Source organism: Pelodiscus sinensis, chromosome 22 (genome assembly GCF_052426305.1).
Source record: "Pelodiscus sinensis isolate ZL-2025 chromosome 22, ASM5242630v1, whole genome shotgun sequence".
Classification (NCBI taxonomy): Eukaryota; Metazoa; Chordata; order Testudines; family Trionychidae; genus Pelodiscus; species Pelodiscus sinensis.
Window position 1 is genome coordinate 11526625 of NC_143073.1, and position 22187 is coordinate 11548811.

The 22187-nt window shown below is 56.1% G+C and overlaps 1 protein-coding gene across 1 annotated transcript; it reads left to right on the forward strand.

The window, feature by feature from the left end:
• Positions 1-1064: 1064 nt before the first annotated feature.
• On the forward strand, positions 1065-21853 carry LOC102452457 (immunoglobulin superfamily member 11-like). The gene is made up of 7 exons (XM_089772712.1): positions 1065-1071; positions 6385-6545; positions 7724-7928; positions 9231-9386; positions 11229-11351; positions 12349-12505; positions 19341-21853. The coding sequence occupies exons 1-7, from the start codon at positions 1065-1067 to the stop codon at positions 19699-19701; spliced, it is 1170 nt and encodes a 389-aa protein (XP_089628838.1). The 3' UTR covers positions 19702-21853.
• Positions 21854-22187: the final 334 nt, after the last annotated feature.

Genomic DNA, 22187 nt, shown 5'->3' on the forward strand with positions numbered 1-22187 from the left:
CTGTTAAAGCCCGGATCTTCAAAACATCTTCTGGCAAGGAGTTCCACAAGTTGACTGTGCTCTGTGTGAAGAAATACTTCCTTTTGTTTGTTTTAAACCTGCTGCCTATGAATTTTATTTGGTGACCCCAGTGGGAACAGGGAAATAACTTTTCCTTATTCACTGTCTCCATACCAGTCATGATTTTATAGACCTCTATCATATCCCTCCCCAGTCTCCTCTTTTCTAAGATGAAAAGTCCCAGTCTTTTTAATCCCTCTTCAAATGGGACCCGTTCCAAACTCTTCACCATTTTTGTTGCCCTTTTCTGAACCTTTTCCAATGCCAGGGGTGCAGCCTGGAGAATTGGGCTACCTACCCCTGCTCAAAACCACCCATGCAGTTGGCACTCAGGGCTTCCCATGTTGGCAGCCCCGGTGGAGAGGGCAGGAACGGCCTGCGCTAGGGAAAGTCATTGGCATGGGATGGTCTGAGGAACCCTGGTGCTGGTGTAACCCACACACCTAGGCTACGTCTACACAGCTTCCCTCTTCCGCAAAAGCCTATGCAAAAGAAGCACAGATTAGCATATTGCCGTGCTTCATTTGCATAATTAATTAGGTGCCCTTTTTATGCAAGAGGTTCTCCGCAAAAAGGCGCCATCCACACAGCACCTTTTTGCGCAAAAACCCCCTCTTGGGCAAGAGCCGTTCTTCCTGAAAAAATGAGGAAGAATGGCTCTTGTGCAAGAGGGGGTTTTTGCGCAAAAACAGCCCCTAATTAATTATGCAAATGAAGCGTGGCAATATGCTAATCTGCACTTCATTTGCATGGGCTTTTGAGGAAGAGGGAAGCTGTGTAGACTTAGCCCTAGAGTGGTTCGCTGTCCCATGCAGTGGTACTTAGACCACAGCAACCGCTAAGGACAAGAGACCTTTACAGGAGAGGCTAAGAGCCAGCTGGCTTTTAGCTCAAAGCACAGCGGCTCCTATACTAAGCTCTGGCAAGGCCAGGTTCTAATCCACCTGGTGGCAGTTACACTGGCACCTTAAATCCACATTGGCAGGGCACTGGGTCCTATTGAGATGGCTGGTAAGTGGGGAGAGTCAGGAGGAAACTTCCCTGGCAGCAGGTTACTGCGGGGGCTCTCTTCCCTACTAGCACTAGCCTGGAAGCAAGACCCTGGCCCCTGCTGTGCTCCACTCTGCCAATAACTGCCCCTCCCCCCCATTTAAACAAGGGTGGTGGTGGCTGGCAGCTTGCACGGGGAAGGAGAAAGGGGGGCACTGTCATCTGTGCTTGTACCATTGAGGCCTGCCCTGCACTTGGGAGAGGGAGGGGACAAAAGGCGAGTTCAGAAGGGAAGGGAGAGAGAGGCAGCCGGGGGAGCTGTGCTGGAGCCGAGCGGGAGCTGTGCTGGAGCCGAGCGCAGAGCGCAGCATGGGATGGACTCGCTGAGCTAAGTGCTGCAGCCATGGCCCCCAGGGAGAGGGGGAGACTCCGCGGCTGCCCCATCGCCCCCGCCAGCCTGTGGCTGCTCCACTGCTACCTGTCAGGTACCCTGGGGGGGGGCAGGCCTGGGGGTACGAGGGGAGTCACCCAGAGAGGAAGGAGAGAGCCCAGCAAAGGGGAGCCAGGTGGGACGAGGAAGGAGAGAGCCCAGCAAAGGGGAGCCAGGTGGGACAAGGGAGACCGGGATGCTGACTCCCAGGCATTCACTCTAGTCCAAGGGAGACCGGGATGCTGACTCCCAGGCATTCACTCTAGTCCCATCTGCCCCATCTGGGCCCAACTCCAATGCAGGTGAAGGGCCCTGCGGGTGGGGATCAGGTGGGAGAGATGGAGGCCGGGCAGTGCAGGGCTGTGCAGAAGAGGTAGAGGAATGGGAGGGGAGGGGGGTTTGCATGCTGGGTACTGGGAAGAGATGGAATGGAAGTCCTCGTGCAAGGTACCACCCTGGATCTTTCTCACACGCCCCCTCCTGTGCCCCTGGGTCAGGGATCCCTGCATTTCTGAATCTCCCCTTGGCCCCTGGTGACACAGCAAACTATAGCGGAGGGGAGGTCTGGGGGAGGGGAGGTCTGGGTTGATGCTTCCGCCAGTAAAGGTGTGGCTGGTGGGCTGGTGGGCTGGGAGGGGCAAAGAGTTGCGATTTCTGGGGTGGGGGCTACTGCTTGACACGCAGTGGCATCATGGATGGCAGTGCCAAGGGGGGGTAACCTGCGACCAGATGGAAGGCATACTCAGCCCCAAACTGCATGGGGAGTTGTATTCCCAGGTCTTTCTTACTCCCCTTGTGTGACCATAGCAATTCACATAATCTCCCTGTGCCTCAGTTTCCCACTTAATCACTTATGGGAAGGGGCAGTTAGGGCACTGGCTAGAGGTTGGGAGCACTGGCTAGAGGTTGGGAGACCTGGGTAATTGTGCCTTTTCTGCCCATGGACTCCTTGTGCCTCAGTTGCCCTTCTGTGCAACAGGGTTCATGCCCTGCCTCACCAGCGTGTGGGAAAATAAACCACGGCAGAGGGCATAGTGCACAGACGCTTCCATCATGGAAGGCCAGATAAAGTCCACAAATAAAAGCACCACAGGGTACGTCTACGCTGCCAAGAAACCTCCTGGTGCTGCCTCTCAAGCCAGGGTCAGCTGACAGGCTCATTGGGCTCGGGCTGTGGGGCAGAAAAGAGCAGCGGGGACATTCCCACTGGGGCTGGAAGCTCCCAGACCTTCCCCACTCGTCACTGCTGGGTTTCGTCCTGCAAGCCCCAGTCCACTGGCTCAGGCTCTGAGACCCGGCACTGCGGGAATGTCTTTGCAGTGTAGAGACAAACCCTGCAGTGTCTGATTGCCTGGCCCTGGGGCCGGGAATCGCTCGCTGGAGGAGCTAAAGGCCTCCTTGACTGTCCTCAGCATCTCAAAGTCTGATCAGTGTGGCCTTGCTACTTGCACTGAGACATTCATCCAGTGCCCCATGCAAGCCCCACATCTAGTGGTTAGAGCAGTGAGGCGGGGGGGGGGGACACCTGGAATTCAGGACTCCTGGGTTCCCGTCCCAGCTGTGGGAGAGGAGTGGTGTGTAGTGGCTAGAGCGGGGGGGAGGGGGCGAGCACCTGGACTCCTGAGTTGAAGTCCCAGTTTTTTCTTACTCCCTTGGGTGACCGTGAGCAATTCACATAATCTCCCCGTGCCTCTGTTTCCTACACAAGCAGTTACCCCCTTGAGCCCAGATCTACCAGAATTCTCCATTATACCTGCCTGGTGCCTTAGAGCTGCCGCGGTGCAAGGGGCCTTTTTTAGGCTGAGCGGATTCTTTGTTCCAGCTCGCTGAAGAGGGCGCACGGAGGTTGATGACACCCCTATGGGCAAGTGGCCAAGCCAGACCCATCTCCCAGCGACATGCCAAGGGGCACCGGGGTGGAGGTGGGTGATGGCCTGGGAAGGGGCAGCTGCCCTGCTGACTGGAAGTCTTGTGGAACGGCCTTTCTGTATGGTGGAGGGGAGGGAAGTGTGGGCTAGTGGTTAAAGCCCAGCTGTGGATGCCTGCGTTCTAGCCCCAGCTCTGCTGAATGTGGGTAAAACACCTCGGCTTCCCCATCTGCCACAGGGGGCTAAGCTGCCCCTGCATGGGGCTGTCTGTGAAGGGCTTGGAGATCCCGGGGGCGTTGGATTCTGAGGCAGATTCCACGGCTGGGGGGCTGCCCTAGTGCCCCCTGCTGGAACAGGCAGATACCTACTGGCAGGAGGCTGATCTCTCCAGGGACCCTGAATTTGCTGCACTGTGCTAGGGAGGGGGCTGTCTCAGCCATGGCTGCCTGTCCCCACACATAGTGCTTCCTAATTACCGCCAATTACTGTGAGGCGCTGTCATGTCTCTTCCCACCCCCAGCTCCGTTCATGATCTGGCATGGGAACAAGGCAGGGAGATGGTTCCCACTTGGTGCAGCTCCCTGGAGCAAGTGACCCCAACAATCACCTTCTCCCACCCAAAGGACAAGGCCCCATTGTTCAGCCCCATCAGATACACAGACCCCAGGCTGGGGGGAGTGTGTCTGATCGCCCCTGGGGGCCAGTCTGGAAAGGGCGAACCAGGCTGGCACAGCTGGGCTCCTAATTGCGCCTCTGGTCCCAAAGGGGTTAACTCAGCCAAGCTGGGAGCAGTGCAGGACAGGAGACAAATCCATGTTAATTACCGAGTGGGACTAATTACTATCGATGGGTTGGCAACACGCATTGGCAAAACCCAGTTGCCGGGTGAAAGCCAGACGGATACACTGGCTGCTGCTCCCGACGTATTCCAGCTTGGCCAGAAATCGCACCCAAAATCTCTCCAGCGTGGGCTGCCTCTTGTGTGTGGCTTCGAGGCATCCTGGGAATGCTCCCGCCTGCCCTGTGCTATTTCGGTTTCCCTGCAAGCCACCCAGCTGCTTTCTCACGGTTTCTCCAGCTGCTCCTGGGGTGAAGCAAAGATCCAGCCAGGGTGAAATTCCCCTTGGCAACCATAGATAGGCCTCATGTCCCGCTAGGCCTCACCTACAAGCTAGACCCCATGTAATGCACAGCTCTGCTCAGGGGGATGCCAGCTGAGCCCAGACCCTTCGTAAACTGGGCAGCTGTCAGCCGATGGTCAGGGCAGTGTGTATGTGCTATACACCCGAGACTTCAACTGCTGGGACCGGGGTCCCTTGCAGCGGGCAACCTGGAGGAGGTTGACGGGCACCCAATGAGTTTACAGAGAGAGCTTATAACACCTTAGATTTCAGCTGCTAGAATTCGTAATTCCTTTGCAGCGGGCAGCCTTAGGGAAAGACTGAAAGGTGCCCCAGTGGATCTGCCACCTGGGAGTGACACAAATCCAAATGCCCAAGCTCTTCCTATATTGTGTGTGTGTGTGTGTGTGTGCTATACACCCGAGACTTCAACTGCTGAGACCGGGGTCCCTTGCAGCGGACAACCTGGAGGAGGTTGACGAGCGCCCCAATAAGTTTGCAGGGAGAGCTTATTACACTTCAGATTTTAGCTGCTAGAATCTGTAATTCCTTCGCAGCGTGCAGCCTGGGGGAGGCTGAGAAGTGCCCCAACGGATCTGCCACCTGGGAGTGACACAAATCCAAACGCCCAAGCTCTCCCTATATCTGTCCCTTAAGACCGGCTGAAGTGCTTTTAAATTGTGCCTGGTTCTGTTACAGCAACTGAAGGAGTCAGGTTAAAGCTTAAACAGTTACAGGTTTATTGAGGAAGCTTATAAATCATATGGTTGCAATGGCTATTGTTCTATTTCTTAACTGCTAGCAAAATATAGATCTTAAAAATGGTTACAAAGAAGATAAAGATAGAAAAATAGAAATAATAGTACCAAGTAACAGCTTAACCTTTAAAGAGCTCTAAGTCTATGTACACTTAAGACAGAGGACCACATCCAGGTACAATTTTTACCCCCTTCTGTGCCTCTTGACTCCAGCATGTCAGGCCATGGCCGGTCCCTCAATTCCTAGGAAAGACGAAAATATGAGGTGGGCGTCCCCATAGAACCTCGGGAGGTCAAACACCTAACCCGACCAGCAGGTAGAGCGTAGAATGACACTCAAAAGTGAGTGTGTGCTGGACCTATCTTTATACCCATTGGGTCACGTATTTCTCTTTCTTATCTGTCATGCCAAATGGTGCTGGTCTGTCTTTTGTGAGACCAGTTCTTACAAGGGAGTTGTGAACTTAATTTACACTTGTAAGAGAGAGTTGAGAGGATTAAATTGGAAGTACTGGGCATTCTTTTTCTCAGTGGGAAATTCCTCTTCCAGGGACTGTGTGTTCGTATCAACATGGGTGCCAGCCGGGTACTTCTCGCAGCCTCGAGGCCAGCTTATTGCCTTAATTGTTCTCTCCTCATATCTATGTTTTCAGCTTCTCAGGATCAGATGAGCCAGCATAGACTATGCTGATTTTATTGCTCCTTCTCTGTCCTGTATGATTCAGGAACCTCAGAGAGGCAAAATAAGATGGATGAGATGGGGGGGCTGTCTGGCTTCAGCAGCTAACAGGGGCAAATGGGGTATTGGAGCTTTACATTGATCCTGGGCACTTCGTTTGACAGCTGGGGCTGGCACAGGTGCTAGAATTGTTCCAACCCACCAAGAGCTCAGACTGTCCTGCGCCTGGCTCTGGGGTGTGCTCAGGGGGTGTTGTGTTCTCAGACGGGTGGGTAGAGGCTGTTCCTCTTTCTTTGGGGCCTGGCTATCTTGGGGCCAGGGTCATTAGCTCTGGAGCCCCCCCCAGTGCCTGCATCCCAGCTGGGGGAGTTTTTGGTTTTCACTTCTCTGGCTCTGAATTGTGGGTGGGCTCCTGGATTTAATTGCTGGGGCTGGCCAGGATCCTCTCTTGCTCATCCCACCCTGTTGCCTCTTCCAGGAATGGGCACGGTGAAGGTGTCTGTGGGTGCTGCCAGCATCCAGGTGGTGAGGGGAGGGAACGCGCTTCTGCCTTGCACCTTCCACACCACGGCCTCGCTGAGTCGCCTCAACATCATCTGGACAGTCACCCCGCTGGCGGAGCCGGACCACCCCCAGCAGGTGAGCGGAGCCTGACCTTTTCCCCTCCCTGCACTTCCATTGACAGAGGACGGTTAGCTTCAGTACAGTGAGGAATCAGAACCCTGGGATGCTGCACACTTTCCTGCCCAGATTGCTCACAGCCTGGGATGGTGGACAGATGGAAAAGGTGGAGAAAGCAATGGGTGGGAGCATCGAGACACGAGGTCAAATGGACTTGTGATGTCCAGTAAATAACAATGCCCATTCACCAGCTGCTGTCAGATGGCCAAATTTTGTAGGCATCGCAGCAGGGAGACCTGTTGCGAGCGTTCCATGCAATTTCTTCAAGACCCTGGGTACCATTAACCTGTGGAACTCCTTGCTGCAGGATATTTAAAAGGCCAACAGTTTAACAAGGAGTCGATGCACAGGAATAATAGCAGCAGCTCCAGACATGCTGTCCAGATAAAACCACAAGGCTCAGATTTCAGGGTAGAGCTCACTAAGGAGTCAGGAGGAAGCCCCTCTCTCCCCCGCTCTGCCCTGCCCCCGTGGAGTACTGCTGCATAACAGCTATGGAATATTATATTATTGAGACATCTGCCTTCTCTGACAATGCAGATCACAGCCCAGCCCAGCCTCGCCTTTCTGGACATAAAGAGTAATTTTAAAAGCAGCCTGTTTTCTCAGTCACACGGGGGAACACAGGGCTGGGGCTACAGTGCTCCCTGGAAGCACCCCCCTGTTAGGTTCATCAAAGCCCATGCCAGCTCCTTTGCAGTAGACACAGCCCAGCTCCTGTGGACACTGGGCTTGCCTTGAAGCCTTCCGGGAATAGGAACATACGAACAGCTAGGTCAGACCAATGACAGTGGCCAGTGCCAGGTGCCCCCGGGGGAATTAACAGAACAGGGTGATGGAGTGAGCCAGCCTCTATCGTCCAGTCCTACCTTCCCCAGTCTGCAGTACAGGGACACCCAGAGCATGGGGTTGCTTCCCTGAGCATCCCGGCAGTAGCCATTGATGGCACTCACCTACATAGTTGGTGGCAGAAGTGGGATTTGACGTAGACATTCCTGGCTCCCAGTCCGATGCTTTGCCCACTGGCCCACACTGTCTCTGCCAGTGCAATGGAAGTGTCCTGTGCTCAAAGTAAGGGGTGGCATGGCATCTCTGGCTCATGGCTGGGTTCTTCCTTCCTTTCCCTACAACCCCAGGTGCTGGCCTATGAGCAGGGAGAGGTGGTGGAGAGCCTGTCCCAGTACACGGGACGCGTGGGCTTTGCCTTCTCGCCCACCCAGAGCGCCACCATCTTCCTCAACGAGACGCGCAGCTCGGACAGCGGGACGTACCAGTGCAGTGTCATGAACCCGCCCGACAGGGACATGCCCAATATAGGGGTCATTCAGCTCACCGTGCTTGGTACGTCTCGCCCCCACATGGAGGAAGCCCCAACTCCCCTCTGCTGGCACCCGCTCCCCTCCCCCCCCAGATCCTGGAGACCCTGTATGTGTGTGTGTGGGTCCAACTGTGTGTGGGTCTTGGGGGTGTGTCTATCTCTGTGTTTGGCACTTAGGGTACGTCTAAACTACATGCCTCCGTCGATGGAGGCATGTAAATTAGCCAGATCGGCAGAGGGAAATGAAGCCGCGATTAAAATAATCGCGGCTTCATTTAAATTAAATGGCTGCCCCGCTCTGCCGATCAGCTGTTTGTCGGCAGATCGGGGCAGTCTGGACGCGACGCGCCGACAAAGAAGCCTTTCTTGATCGGCACAGGTATGCCTCGTGAAACCAGGTTTACCTGTGCCGATCAAGAAAGGCTTCTTTGTCGGCGCGGCGCGTCCAGACTGCCCCGATCTGCCGACAAACAGCTGATCGGCAGAGCGGGGCAGCCATTTAAATTTAAATGAAGCCGCGATTATTTTAATCACGGCTTCATTTCCCTCTGCTGATCTGGCTAATCTACATGCCTCCGTCGACGGAGGCATGTAGTCTAGACACACCCTCAGTGTGTGCGTCTGTGTCTTGGGGTATGTGGGGCTTGGGGAATGTCTGACTGTGGTGGGGAGGAGGAGGTCTTTGTGTGTGTGTCCCTGTGTGGCTGGGAGTGAGTGCTAGCATGTGTGTGTGTGTGTGTGTGTATGCTTCCTGCCTGGGCCCATGTTTGCATCTTAGCATGTGCACACATATCTGAGCAGCTGTCTGGCTGTGTGTTTTGTGCACACTTCATTGTGGGCCTCTGTGTTACATCTATGCATCTGCGAGTGAGGTCTGGGGGTGACCCCTGTAGCTGTGTGCGTGCCTAGATCTGATTGCTATGTGTGTGTGTATGGGAGGGGCAGGACGGTGTGTCAGTGTGTGTGTGTGTGTGCAGGATTTGCACTCATCTGACTTGTCTAGCTATTGTGTGCATATTCTAGGCATATGTGTGAGTGCACGTGCAGTGTGTTCCTCTGCACTGAGGATGCATGTACCATGCATTGGGTGTGTGTGTGTAAGAGTGCAAGCACGCCGAGTGTGTGTACCATGCAGTGTGTGTGTGAACATACCGGAGTGTGTGGCTCTTTGTAGCTGAGTGAACCCACTCCTCAGCTCTCTGATGGGCGATAACAACCCCCAGGCTCTCGGTAGCTGTTGTGGGGCCTGGGCAGGCCAAGCCGCTGCTGGAGGGAGACGCCCGTCCATGGCAGCTCCCCCACAGGCTTTGTGTGTGTCCCTGCAGTGCCCCCCTCCAGCCCCGAGTGCTCCAGCAAGGGGAGCAGAGAGGAAGGGGGGGACATCCGCCTGTCCTGCGGGGTGCGGGAAGGCGTGCCCGCCCCCACCTTCACCTGGGAGAAGATCCCCCCTGACAAGCAGCCCCTGGTGACCAGCTACACAGGTACTGGGAGCGGAGCGGGGGGGTGAGCCCTGGAGCAGGGTTTGGGTCTCGGAGCGATGGCCGGCCCCTGAGCACGAGCCCCCAGCCGTACATGTGACGAGGAGTCCTGTGGCACCTTATAGACTAACTGAAGTGTAGGAGCATAAGCTTTCGTGGGCAAAGACCCACTTCGTCAGATGCATGTAGTGGAAATTTCCAGAGGCAGGAATAAATATGCAGGCCAGGATCAGGCTGGAGATGACGAGGTGGATCCAATCAAGGAGGATGAGGCCCACTTCTAGCAGCTGATCTGGAGGTGTGAATTCCAAGAGAGCAGAAGCTGCTTTTGTAGTTAGCAAGCCATTCACAGTCTTTGTTTAATCCAGAGTTGATTGTGTCAAACTTAAAGATGAACTGTAGCTCAGCAGTTTCTCTTTGAAGTCTGGTCCTGAAGTTTTTTTGCTGCAGGATGGCTACTTTTAGATCTGCAATTGTGTGTCCAGGAAGATTGAAGTGTTCCCCTACAGGTTTTTGTATGTTGCCATTCCTAATATCAGATTTGTGTCCATTGATTCTTTTACGTAGGGACTGTCCTGTTTGGCCGATGTATATAGCAGTGGGGCATTGTTGGCACATGATGGCGTATATTACGTTGGTGGATGTGCAGGAGAATGTATCAGTGACAGTATGGCTGATCTGGTTAGGTCCTGTGATGGTGTTGCTGGTGTATATATGTGGGCAGAGTTGGCACCGAGGTTTGTTGCAAGGATTGGTTCCTGAGTTCGAGTTATTATGGTGCGGTGTGTAGTTGCTGGTGAGAATATGCTTCAGGTTGGCGGGTTGACTGTGGGCAAGGACCGGCCTACCTCCCAAGGCCTGTGAAAGCGAAGGATCATTGTCCAGGATGGGTTGTAGATCACTAATGATGCGTTGGAGAGGTTTTAGCTGGGGACTGTAGGTGATGGCCAGTGGTGTTCTGTTGGTTTCTTTCTTGGGCTTGTCCCGTAGCAGGAGGCTTCTGGGTACACGTCTGGCTCTGTCAATCTGTCTCCTCACTTCCTCGTGTGGGTATCGCAGTTTACAGAATGCTTGCTGAAGATCTTGTAGGTGTAGGTCTCTGTCTGAGGGGTTGGAGCATATGCGGTTGTACCTCAGTGCTTGGCTGTAAACAATGGATCGTGTGGTGTGTCCGGGATGGAAACTGGAGGCATGCAGGTAAGTATAGCGGTCGGTAGGTGTCCAGAGTCTTCACCATGATTTCAACAGCTTCCACCCCACCATCAACCTCAGCATGGACCAATCTACATGGGAGGTCCATTTCCTGGACACCACGATACAAATAAGTGACGGTCATATCAATACCACCCTATACCGAAAACCTACCGACCGCATATTTATTCCTGCCTCTGGAAATTTCCACTACATGCATCTGACGAAGGGGTCTTTGCCCACGAAAGCTTATGCTCCTACACTTCAGTTAGTCTATAAGGTGCCACAGGACTCCTCGTCGCTTTTGCAGATTCAGACTAACACGGCTACCCCTCTGATACTTGACAGCCGTACATGTGCCGCCTTGCTTAGGGTGTGCACACAGGGGCCGGGGCCACATGACACGTGTGCCACATGCCACCCGACGGGCATCCTGTGGCTGAAGGAGCCGATGGCAGGGGGGCGTCAAGTGGCTGCTGGCTCCACGGAGAGGAGCATCTCCCCCCACCCCCACGGGGAGCCGTCCCTTTAAACCCACGTGGCCGAGGCCCCTGTGTTTGGCCTGGAGGGACCTGGGTTCTAGCTATCCTGGGGCTGGCCCCAGCGTAACCCACTCCCTTGTTTTTCCCCCTCCGTCGCCCACCGGCGGGGAAGAGATGCGCCGGGCCCTGCTGATCCTGCAGAACCTGACGGCCGCCACCTCCGGCCTCTACCGCTGCACGGCCGCCAACGCCCTGGGATCCGGCTCCTGCTCCCTCCAGCTGCGCGTGCACCTGGGTGAGTGCGTCCTGCTTGTCAAATGCTGGGCACTGATTGGACGCTTGGTCGTGTCCTAAGAGCAGCCAGACGAGGGTCCGTCGAGCCCAGCGTCCTGTCGTCCGACAGTGGCCAAGGCCTGGTGCCCCAGAGGGAGTGAAGAGAACAGGGAATCATCAAGTGATCCCTCCCCTGTCACCCATTCCTTGGCAAACAGCGGCTAGAGGCAGCGTCCTTGCCCATCTGGCCCAACTGAGTCAGGGAGAGAGCTTGGCCCAGTGACCCGTCGATAGGCTTCATGGACACCAAACCGGTCCCAGCTGGGAAGCCAGACCAGACGCTGGACACAGCTGCCCAGCATAACCCCACGTTGTCGCTGGTGTCGGGCCCTTTCCTGACTCACTAAACCGAGATCAGATCAGAGCAGCTTGCAGCGGGGGCTGGAGCGCCAAGAGCAGAGAGGCCTCCTCCCCCGCCAAGCGAGCCTCTATATCTCTAAATCCACGTGGCTCGTGACAAGACCTGGCTGGAGAGGATCTGTGGGAAGGCACCTTGTCAGCCAGGGCTGACGCGTTGGTGGCGAAATGCGTCGATTTCAATTCCGTTTCGCTCTGGGCAATGAAACTTGGCAGCACATGTGGAGCCGGCTGAGATGCCCCAGGCTGGCTCTTTCCACGCGGACTTTGCATTTCCAAAACGCTCTCCAGTTCGGTGTGTCGTGCCTGGGGGCAGAATGGAGCACAAAAGGAAACGTTTTCAGACACTGAAACGGGAAGGAAACATTTCGATCGACCCAACGGCATCTCCCAGGATGTGATTGCCTGGGAGATGTTGAAATGGTTCATTTTCCTTCTGCTCCGGACCCCCCCGCCCCAAACATGAGGAATTTCCCATGAAATGAAAATCCAGCCCCCACCCATCTCTGCTGACAAAGCCAGCACGGCCCCCGCTGGTTCGCCTTTCCTGCCTGACGTCTGGGCAGCCAAGCCGCTGGTGACCTCGGGTCGGTGTGTTTCAGCCCCACAGGACAAGCTGGGCATCGTGGTGGGCGTCACCGTCACACTGAGCATGGGGCTGGTGCTGCTGGCGCTCCTGGCCCTGGTACTGTGGTTGCACCATCAGAGTGCAGGGAAGTGGACGGAGGAGGAAGTGGAGGATTCCTACAATGAGATCAGGTGAGCGCAAAGGGAGGGGAGGGGGACTGAAGAGGGGTGAAATGAAGGAAGGCAGAGGAGGGAGAGGGAAGTGTGAGCTCTACCCCAGCAAGGGCACGGACCTGTTTGATCTCCAGGGGTTCTGAGGTCTTGGATGATTCAGCTGCTCTTTGAAAGACAAGGGATTGGACTCCACCCCGCTGTGTCTCCTCTGCAGTACCAGCTGGGTTTGAGGCACTTCACCTTGCACCCTGATCCATTGGATGGTGTTGCTGTTGGGTGACTGCTGCGCGTCACTCCAGAGGTGGCTGCATTTCAGTGCTGGGTGAAGTGATCTCGATGTAGGGCCTACATCACATTTATACTAAGGCCCCTAAACCCCACTCTGGGCGCATAAAGAAGCCCCTGTTGCCCTTAGTGGAAACGAGAATGAGGTCCACGGGGGCACAGAGCCAGAAGAGCTCAGAAATGTTGGATGCTTGAAAGTCTGGCTGTGTTCGTACCATCCTCCAGCTCCATCTGGACAAAGCAGCAATAGGGTCAGGGCACTGGAGCAGCATCAGCTACCCGAAGGGCTCAAAAATAATGTCAGGCTCTAAAAATCCTGAGATTGTCTGAATCCCCCCTCCCCCCCCACGTCTCAGGGGGTCTCTGTGTTAGTCTCTATCTGCAAACAGCCAGGACTCCCGGAGCACCTTAGAGACGAACAGATTGATCTGGGCATCAGCTTTCATGGGTCAACCCCACTTCATCAGATGCATTGAGGGCTCCTTGTTTTTTCTGAAAAATGCATGAGGTTTTACAACAAAGGTGCAGTTCTTTTCCAGCTGACTTCTGAGCCTTCAGGTGATACATTGCACAGCTTTTCTCTGCTTGCAAAATGAAAGTCCAGAATGTCCCAGGCCCAGGCCTTCCAGGCTATGTCTACACTGCACCGTAGTTCGGAACGAGAGACGCAACTTGAGCTACACAAATCGCGTCTCTTATTTCAATCTTATTTCGAAACAGCTTATTTCATCATTGGGTGCTGTCTACACAGGGACAGATCTCGAAATAACCCTCTGTTCAGAAACGTCCCTTACTCCTTGTGGAATGTCGGAATAGCGAGCCCAAAATAACAGGCTTGCTGTGAATCACAGAATCATAGAACTGGAAGGGACCTTGAGAGATCATTGAGTCCAGTCCCCTGCCCTCACGGCAGGACCAAGCACCGTCTAGAGCAGGGGTTCCTAACCTGGGGTACGGATTCCCCTGAGAAGTTTTTCAAGGGGGTATGGGGAATATTTGGTAAATAACTAGATGATCCTAATTGAAATATTCCAAAGTAGTAGTGTTAGTGAAAAAAGTTGTGGATTCTAGAGTCTAGAATTTATTTCCTTTCGTATTGAATAGGGGGTACGGGAAGGTTTACTAAAAGCCAAGGGGGTACAGGGACCGAAAAAGGTTGGGAACCCCTGACCTGGAGCATCTCTGACAGGTGTCTGAAGACACGGGCTAGTATTTTGGGAGACTCCCGTATCCTGAAATAGCGTTCTAGTGTAGACATAGCCCCAGAGAAACACCACGGTTTCTCAAACAAAAAGATTTCCGTTAAAAGCATTTTTAGAAAAGCGCGTCTAGATTGGCAGGATGCTTTTCTGGAAAAGCACTTTTTCTGGAAAAGCGTACGTGGCCAATCTAGACGCGCTTTTCCACAAAAAAATCAACCCGGCCAGGGCTTTGTCAAGCTGGGACTTAAACACCTTTAGGGATGGAGTACCATTAACCTGTGGAACTCCTTGCTGCAGGATATTTAAAAGGCCAACATGGAGACTCTACTACTTCCCTAGATAACCCATTCCAGTGCTTCACTACTCTCCTAGTGAAATAGTTTTTCCTAATATCCAACCTGGACCTCTCCCACCACAACTTGAGACCTTTGCTCCTTGTTCTGCGATCTGTCACTACTGAGAACAACCTTTCTCCATCCTCTTTGGAACTTCCCTTCAGGAAGTTGAAGGCTGCTATCAAATCCCTCCTCACTCTTCGCTTCTGCAGACTAAATAGATCCAACTCCCTCAGCCTCTCCTCGTAGGTCATATGCACCAGCCTCCTAATCATTTTGGTTGACCTCTGCTGGACCCTCTCCAATGCATCCACGTCCTTCCTGTAATTGGGGGCCCAGAACTGGACACAATACTCCAAATGTGGCCTCACCAGAGCCGAGTAAAGAGGAATAATCACATCTCTGGATCAACTGGCAATACTCCTCTTAATGCAACCTAATATGCCATTAGCCTTCTTGGCTACAAGGGCACACTGTTGACTCATGTCCAGCTTCTCATCCACTGTAACCTCCAGGTCCTTTTCAGCAGAATTGCTACATAGCCAGTTGGTCCCCAACCTGTAACAATGCTTGGGATTCTTCCATCCCAAATTCAGGACTCTACACTTGTCCTTGTTGAACCTCATCAGATTTCTTGTGGCTCAATCCTCCAATTTGTCTAAATCACTTTGGTGGACTCTAACCCTTCCCTCCAGCGTATCTACCTCTCCCCCTAGCTTAGTGTCATCTGCAAACTTACTGAGGGTGCAATCCATCCCCTCATCCAGGTCATTAATAAAACATGTTGAACAAAACCAGTCCCAGAACCGAACCTTGGGGCAGTACGCTAGAAACCGACCGCCATCCTGACATCAAGCCGTTGATCACTACCCGCTGGGCCCGGCCTTCTAGCCAGCTTTCTATCCATCTTACCGTCCATTTATCCAATCCACATTCCCTTAACTTGCTGGCAAGAATGTTGTGGGAGACCCTGTCAAAAGCCTTGCTAAAGTCAAGGTATATCACATCCTCTGACTTCCCCATATCCACAAAGCAAGTTATCTCATCATAGAAGCAAATCAGATTGGTCAGGCACGATTTGCCCTTCATGAATCCATGCTGACTATTCCTGATCACCTTCCCCTCTTCCAAGTGCTTTAAAATGGATTCCTTGAGGATCCCCTCCATGATTTTTCCAGGGACTGAGGTAAGACTGACCGGCCTATAGTTCCCTGGATCATCCTTCTTCCCTTTTTTGAAGATGGGCACTACATTTGCCTTTTTCCAGTCATCCGGGATCTCTCCTGATCTCCACAACTTTTCAAAGATAATGGCCAAAGGCTCCCCAATGACATTTGCCAACTCCCTCAGTACCCTCGGATGCATTAAGTCTGGACCCATGGATTTATGTACGTTTAGCTTTTCTAAATAGTTCCTAACCTGTTCTTTCCCCACCAAGGGCTGTCTACCTTCGTCCCATATTGTGTCACTTAGCACATTAGTCTGTGAACTGACCTTGTCTGTGAAGACAGAGGTAAAGAAAGCCTTAAGTACTTCAGCTTTCCCCACATCATCTGTCACTAGTTTACTGCCCTCGTCCAGTAGGGGCCGCACACCCTCTCTGATCACCTTCTTCTTGCTAACATGCCTGTAGAAATCTGTCTTGTTATCCTTCACATCCCTTGAGAGTTGCAATTCCAACTGCGCTTTCGCCTGCCTGATAACTCCCCGGCATTCTCAAGCAATTCATTTATACCCCTCCCTAGTCATCTGTCCAAGTTTCCACTTTTGGTAAGCTCCCTTTTTGTGCCTAAGTTCACCAAGGATTTCCCCAGTAAGCCAATCCGATCTCCTACCATATTTACTTCTCTTGCTGCACATCGGGATAGTTTCTTTCTGTGCCTTCAATAAGGCTTATTTAAAATACTGCCAGCTGTCCTGGGCTCCTTTCCCCTTCATGTTAGCATCCCAGGGGATTCTGCCCATCAGGTCTCTGAGGGAGTCGAAGTCTGCTTTCTGAAGTCTAAGGTGTGTATTTTACTACTCTCTTTTCTTCCTTTGGTCAGGACCCTGATCTTTACTGTCCCCGACTCCCCAGGGCTGCAGCCACGTAATAACTGCCCAGCTGCTCTGGGGTTGGGGGGCAAATGATTGAGGGGGCATCCATTTTGCCTTTGCCCCCCCGTGCCTGACACCCTCGCTACACCACTGCTCCAAGGCAGAGGGCAGGAGCAGCATGACAGTGGGTGGAGGGGGAACTGAAGTGCCAGCGCTGGATAGCTCCCCGGCCGAACCAGTCAGGATCCCCTGTCAGAGGCTCGCAGGGGCGGCCCTAGACTAGCTGCCAGCAACTGGCGCCCTAGGCGAACCAGGCAATCGGCGCCCCACCTCCAAACCCTCAATGATATTGCGCCACCATTTGGCACCCTATTTAACTTGGCGCCCTAGGCAACCGCCTAGTTCGCCTATATGGACGGGCTGCCCCTGGCTCCAAGATCCGGTGGATCCCGATCGACTGGTTGGTGACCACTAGGCTAGAGGCACAGCAGCGAGGATGGCGTAAGTCCAGGAATGAGCATGTTCAGGGGAGCCAGGACTCCTGGTTTCCCTCCAGCTAGTAACTCTGGGCAGGTCAGTTTCCCCACTTTTTGTCTCAGTTCAACAGGTGTGACAATCCTGCCCCAGCCGGCGGCCAGCCTGCTGTGGAAGGTGGGACAGGCCCCAGCGCCTCGCCTGACTTTGTGAGGAACAGTTGGCAAAATGGCCTGGCTGAGAAATGCACCAGAGACAGGAGTTAGCACAACAAACCATAGGGGCTGGGGGCTGGATTCCCAGGGCGGGGGCACTGACGAGGAAGGGGGTCTCCGGCCTGACAGATTGGTCAGTGCTGGGCCTTTTCTGACCTTAACGTTGATGGCTCAGTAGCTTCTCCCCCCGCTTACTCAGCTTTCACTGGGGATGGGGGGTGGGGAGGGGAAAGTACATTTCTGGCCCTTACGGTTGTTGAGAAAAGTTGGAAAAAGTCACCCTGAAGGGCTCAAAATCTGCAACCAAACCCTGACATGGATGAGTTTAAAAAGTATGTATTAGGGGTATTACGGTAGCACCTGAGCTTGCTAGTCCTGGACCTGATCTCCTTGGTGTCAGGTGCTGTACAAACAGAACAAAGACGGGTCCTTCCCCAAAGAACTTCCAGGGGAGCAGGAGGGAAAGGGGCATTCACGGGGGTGAAAAACGAGGGTGTTTGGGGCATGTTTACAGGGAGCATGAAGAGGTCTGCCTGAAAATGCTTGGAAGCCAGCTGGGATTGTCTCGGGGCGGGAGGGGTGGGGTTTGGCGCTGGGGCGGATGAGGGCGGGGGGGTGCCAATGCTGCTGATTCAGGAATCGCAGCAGGAGGTGCCCTGGGCAGTGCAAGCCAGGAGCTTGGGCAGCGTCATGCTGGAGCCATCTAGCCTTGGCAGCGTGACTCCGACGCACAGGAGGGGCGAGGTCGAGGCAGGTCTCAGCTTCTCCCAGCTACTATCCCCGGCTTGCTCTGGGAGAGCCGTGGCCCTGAAACGGCCGGGGGAGGGGTCCGGAGGGCAGAGCCGTCTGGGGCAGTGGGTGACGGCTAGTCCAGGGTTAAGCACTGGGGTGCTGGGGTGGGGGGCATCTCGCAGGCCCCAGCAACGCAGCCCGGAGGGTTGGGCCAGGGAGTGCGGAAGATGCTTCCAGGCGGCTGGAGTGCAGCCAGGCTTGAGGGTGGCAGGAGTGAGGGGTCTGGGCTGCCGCACGGCCAAAGCTGGAGGAAAGCGCCGGGCTGAGCAGAAGGGGCTGTGCTGGGGTCAGCAACGACAGCCCCCTGCCCCTCAATGCCCCTCTTGCAGCACAGCCTCCGACCCTGACCCCCAACTGGCCCCCCTGCAACACAGCCCACCAACCCTGCCCCCCAATAGGCCCCCCTGCAACACAGCCCACCAACTCTGCCCCCCAACCGGCCCCTCAACCCTGACTCCCAACTGCCCCCCCCTGCAACACAGCCCCCCAACCCTGCCCCCCAATAGGCCCCCCTGCAACACAGCCCACCAACCCTGCCCCCCAACCGGCCCCTCAACCCTGACTCCCAACTGCCCCCCCTGCAACACAGCCCCCCAACCCTGCCCCCCAATAGACCTCCCTGCAACACAGCCCACCGACCCTGCCCCCCATAGGCCCCCCTGCAACACAGCCCCCCAACCCTGCCCCCCAATAGACCTCCCTGCAACACAGCCCACCAACCCTGCCCCCCATAGGCCCCCCTGCAACACAGCCCCCCAACCCTGCCCCCCAACTGGCCCCCCTGCAACACAGCCCCCCAACCCTGCCCCCCAATAGACCCCCCCTGCAACATAGCCCACCAACCCTGTCCCCCAACTGGCCCCTCAACCCTGACTCCCAACTGCCCCCCCTGCAACACAGCCCCCCAACCCTGCCCCCCAATAGACCCTCCTGCAACACAGCCCACTGACCCTGCCCCCCAATAGACCCTCCTGCAACATAGCCCACCAACCCTGACCTCCAATAGACCCCCCTGCAACACAGCCCACCGACCCTGCTTCCCCCCAACCGGCCCCCCTGCAACATAGCCCTCCAACCCTGCCCCCCAATGGGACCCTTGCAACACAGCCCCCCCGACCCTGCTTCCCCCCAACCGGCCCCCCTGCAACACAGCCCACCAACCCTGCTTCCCCCAGTGCAGCGCCTCTCCCTGCCCCGACCCTGCCCCCTGCAATACAACACCCCCCATCGTGCCTCCCACCCCATTACTTCCCCCTGCCTGCCCTCGGGGCCCTGCTGGCCGTGTGCGGTGGCTCGGCCCAGGGCCGGCTGAGGATGCGCAATGTCTCCCTAGTAGGGTTGCCAGGTGTCCAGTTTTGAACCGGACAGTCCAGTATCTGAGCTCTCTGTTCGGGAAACACGTTGAGAAAATAGAACTGTCCGGTATTTTCCAACCGAGCTGGCGTAGCTGGTGCTGGAATGTCAAGTGTGTCCGGTATTTTTGTTGAAACCATCTGGCCACCCTCCTCCCCAGAGTCGACAGCCTCTCCCCGAGGCGGCTGATCGTGGCCAAGAGCCTCTCCAGCGACATCCCCACGGCCAGCCCGGCAGCAAAGCCCCTCTGGGTCTTCAGCAGCTCCACCCCCAACACCCGCTACGCCGAGCGCCAGCGCGGGCTGGGCGACGGGCGCCAGGCAGCACCGCCCAGGGGGCCAGCACGGGCCGCATCCCGGGGCAGGAGCAGCAGCAGCAGCAGCAGTGGCAGCAGCCACCTGTCTGAGGAGGGGGCCCGGCCTGGCAGTGAGGCAGAGGAGCCAGCCTGGCGGCCTTCAGACCACTCAGAGTCAGCCCCAGCCCAGGCACTTCCCCCCAAGCTCCCCGGATTCCTGGTGTAGGAGCAGCGGCCCAAAGGGCCCAGATCTTGGGGCTGATGCCAGTGGCCGGGTTTCCCTGGGCAGGCCCTTCTCTGGCACATGCTGCTCCCACCTGCCTGGCTGCAGTGGGTGTCCGAGGAGAGCTCTGGGCAGCCCCACCACCTCCCACCCCAGCCAGCCCCACGTCCCAGGGGATCAGACCCCAGACCCTTTCCTTGGGAAAGTCCCTGTGCTAGGTAGCCCCTCTTCCGGGGAGGCAGCTGGCCAGCCTGCAGCCCCAGAGGCCATTCAGCTGTCTGCACTGGAGGCCTCTGCCCAGTGCCCAAGCCACATCCAGACTGGGCAAAGGAAGTGCTGCCCCTCCCAGCTTCAGGAGCCCCCCCCCCCCAATTCGCCCAGGCTGGTGTCCCTCCATGCCACTTGCTGCCACCAATGTTCCCTCTAATGTTTTCATCTGTGTGCAGACTTTTCCCAGCCACGTGTGGAATAATTTTTTACATGCACCGAGGGAGGTATGAATGTGCACCACCAGTAGAAATACAAAAGCCAGTTGTGGGCACCTGCTCATCAGCTGGGCAGCATTTGAATTTCTCCTGAGCGGCTGCACAAGCGCCCAGCTTCCAGGGGACACTGGCATTGCAGGGCAGGCCTACCACCGAGCATTTCCTTCACCAGCTCGGATGGAAGCAGCAATCGCACTTGCAAAGGGCGCATGCCCTGCGCTGTGGCCCCCTCCCTTTGCCCATGGGTCAATGCCCAGCCCCGGCTCAGCCCCTGCCTGCCAGACACAGCCTCTGCGGAGCAGCACCCCCTGCTGCCGAGGGGCAGTTCCCAAGGCCTGGCAGCACCAACATGTGAGCTAAGGAAGGGGATGGGCTGGAGCCAGCAGGGTGGGAGCTGTTTGGGTTCGGCGCATCCCGCCAGGGCTCCTTGCATGGCAAAAAGCTGGGAGATGCTCAGGGGATTCGGGGCTGAACGAGGCCTCTTGGAGAGGCCAGATTCTCCCTGGGTCAGGGGCCTGGAAACCTGCCCCTTTGCGGGGTTTCAAGCTGGGCCCCTCCCATTTCTGAAAAACTCACCTGCCCCCCCCCCCGCCTAGGCAGCACCTACACTGGGCACTAGGCCGGGCAGGAGACAGGACCCTGAGGCCGAAGGAAAAGGAAGGCGTTTGCCCGGGGGCCAGGGGAGACAAGAGGCCGCTGGGATCCCTGATGCTCAGGAGGCAAACGCCTCTGAAGCCAGCAGGGTTGAGGGGCTGAAGGATGGTTTTTGGTCCCACCCTCCAGGGATGGAGCGAGGACCAGCCCTTGCTTCTGCGACACCTGTGGCTGCTGCCTGGTTCCCCCGGGGGCAGGAGCTTTCCCAGGCCCCTGGGAGATTTGTCTCCGCTCCAAGACCGAGTTTCCCCTGGCTAAAGGCCTAGCCCAGCCCGAGACTTGGAGCCTGTCTGCCCGGGGGCTACACCCCCGCTGGCTGGCAGGGGCAACGCCCAGCCTGTGCTGATGGGAGGGGGACACAGGCACCGGTGAGGTCCCATGTAACTAACCCAGAATCAGGCACTAACCCTGCATGGCAGCGGTAGGCCCTGAGTCCATGAGCACATGCCCAGAGCCACCAGCTGCCCTGCAGGACAGTGCCAAGGAGATGCAGCAATGCCCCCCCCCCCTCACACACAGTGGCCTTCCCCAGAGTGGAAATGTGGGTGTGCCCCAACTTTCAATAACTGTTAGCTTCCCCCAAGCCCCGCCCTCTTCCTGGCCCTGCTGCCCTCGGCCACCGCTGCACCTGCCCAGCTGGGGCGGCTCGGCCGCGGCACAGCAGAGCTTTCAGACAGGTGGGTCCCTCACTCCGTCCTGGATTTCCCGTGCCCACGCGGCAGCACTACCCCCTTGCTTGGCTTTGATGGGCCTGGATGCTACATGGGTAGGCTGCAGCCCACCCTGGCTATACCCCTGCCCCCAGGGCCGGATTAACTCTTCTGGGGGCATGGGGCTATTAGATTTGGTGGGGACCCCTAGGTGGGACCAAAATGAGGGGTTCACAGTGGGGATTGGGGGCTTAGGTCTCCAACTGGGAGTGCAGGCTCTGGGGTGGGGCTGGGGAGGTGTTTGGGGTGGAGCCAGGGCTCCAGGTGCCAAGGGTTTCGGAGTGCAGGAGGGGGCTCAGGGCAGCAGGAGGGGGCTCAGGGCAGCAGGACTCAATGCTGGGAGGTCTGGGTGGGATTTAGGTGCAGAAAAGGGCTCAGGGCAGGAGGCGGGGATGGAGAGTACAGGATCTGGGCAGGGGCTGGGAGAGGGCTCAAGCCAGGAGCCTGGAATGTGGGGGTGGGGAGTACAGGATCTGGTGTGGAGTTAGGAGAGGGCTGAGGGCTGGGGCAGGCCCCCGTCGGTGGCACAGGTCCCAGGAGGGAGGAGCAGGCGTCTCTGCCCGCTGCCCTGCAGGCACCACTCCCCCCGGATCCCATTGGCCGGGATTCCTGGGGCCGGAGCCTGCAGGTGCGGAGGGAG

Excerpts from the sequence above, each read along its gene's own strand:
- LOC102452457 (XM_089772712.1), top strand. Across the intron at positions 7,929-9,230 it reads CATTCAGCTCACCGTGCTTG|TGCCCCCCTCCAGCCCCGAG; the intron begins GTACGTCTCGCC and ends GTGTCCCTGCAG. Across the intron at positions 11,352-12,348 it reads CCAGCTGCGCGTGCACCTGG|CCCCACAGGACAAGCTGGGC; the intron begins GTGAGTGCGTCC and ends GGTGTGTTTCAG.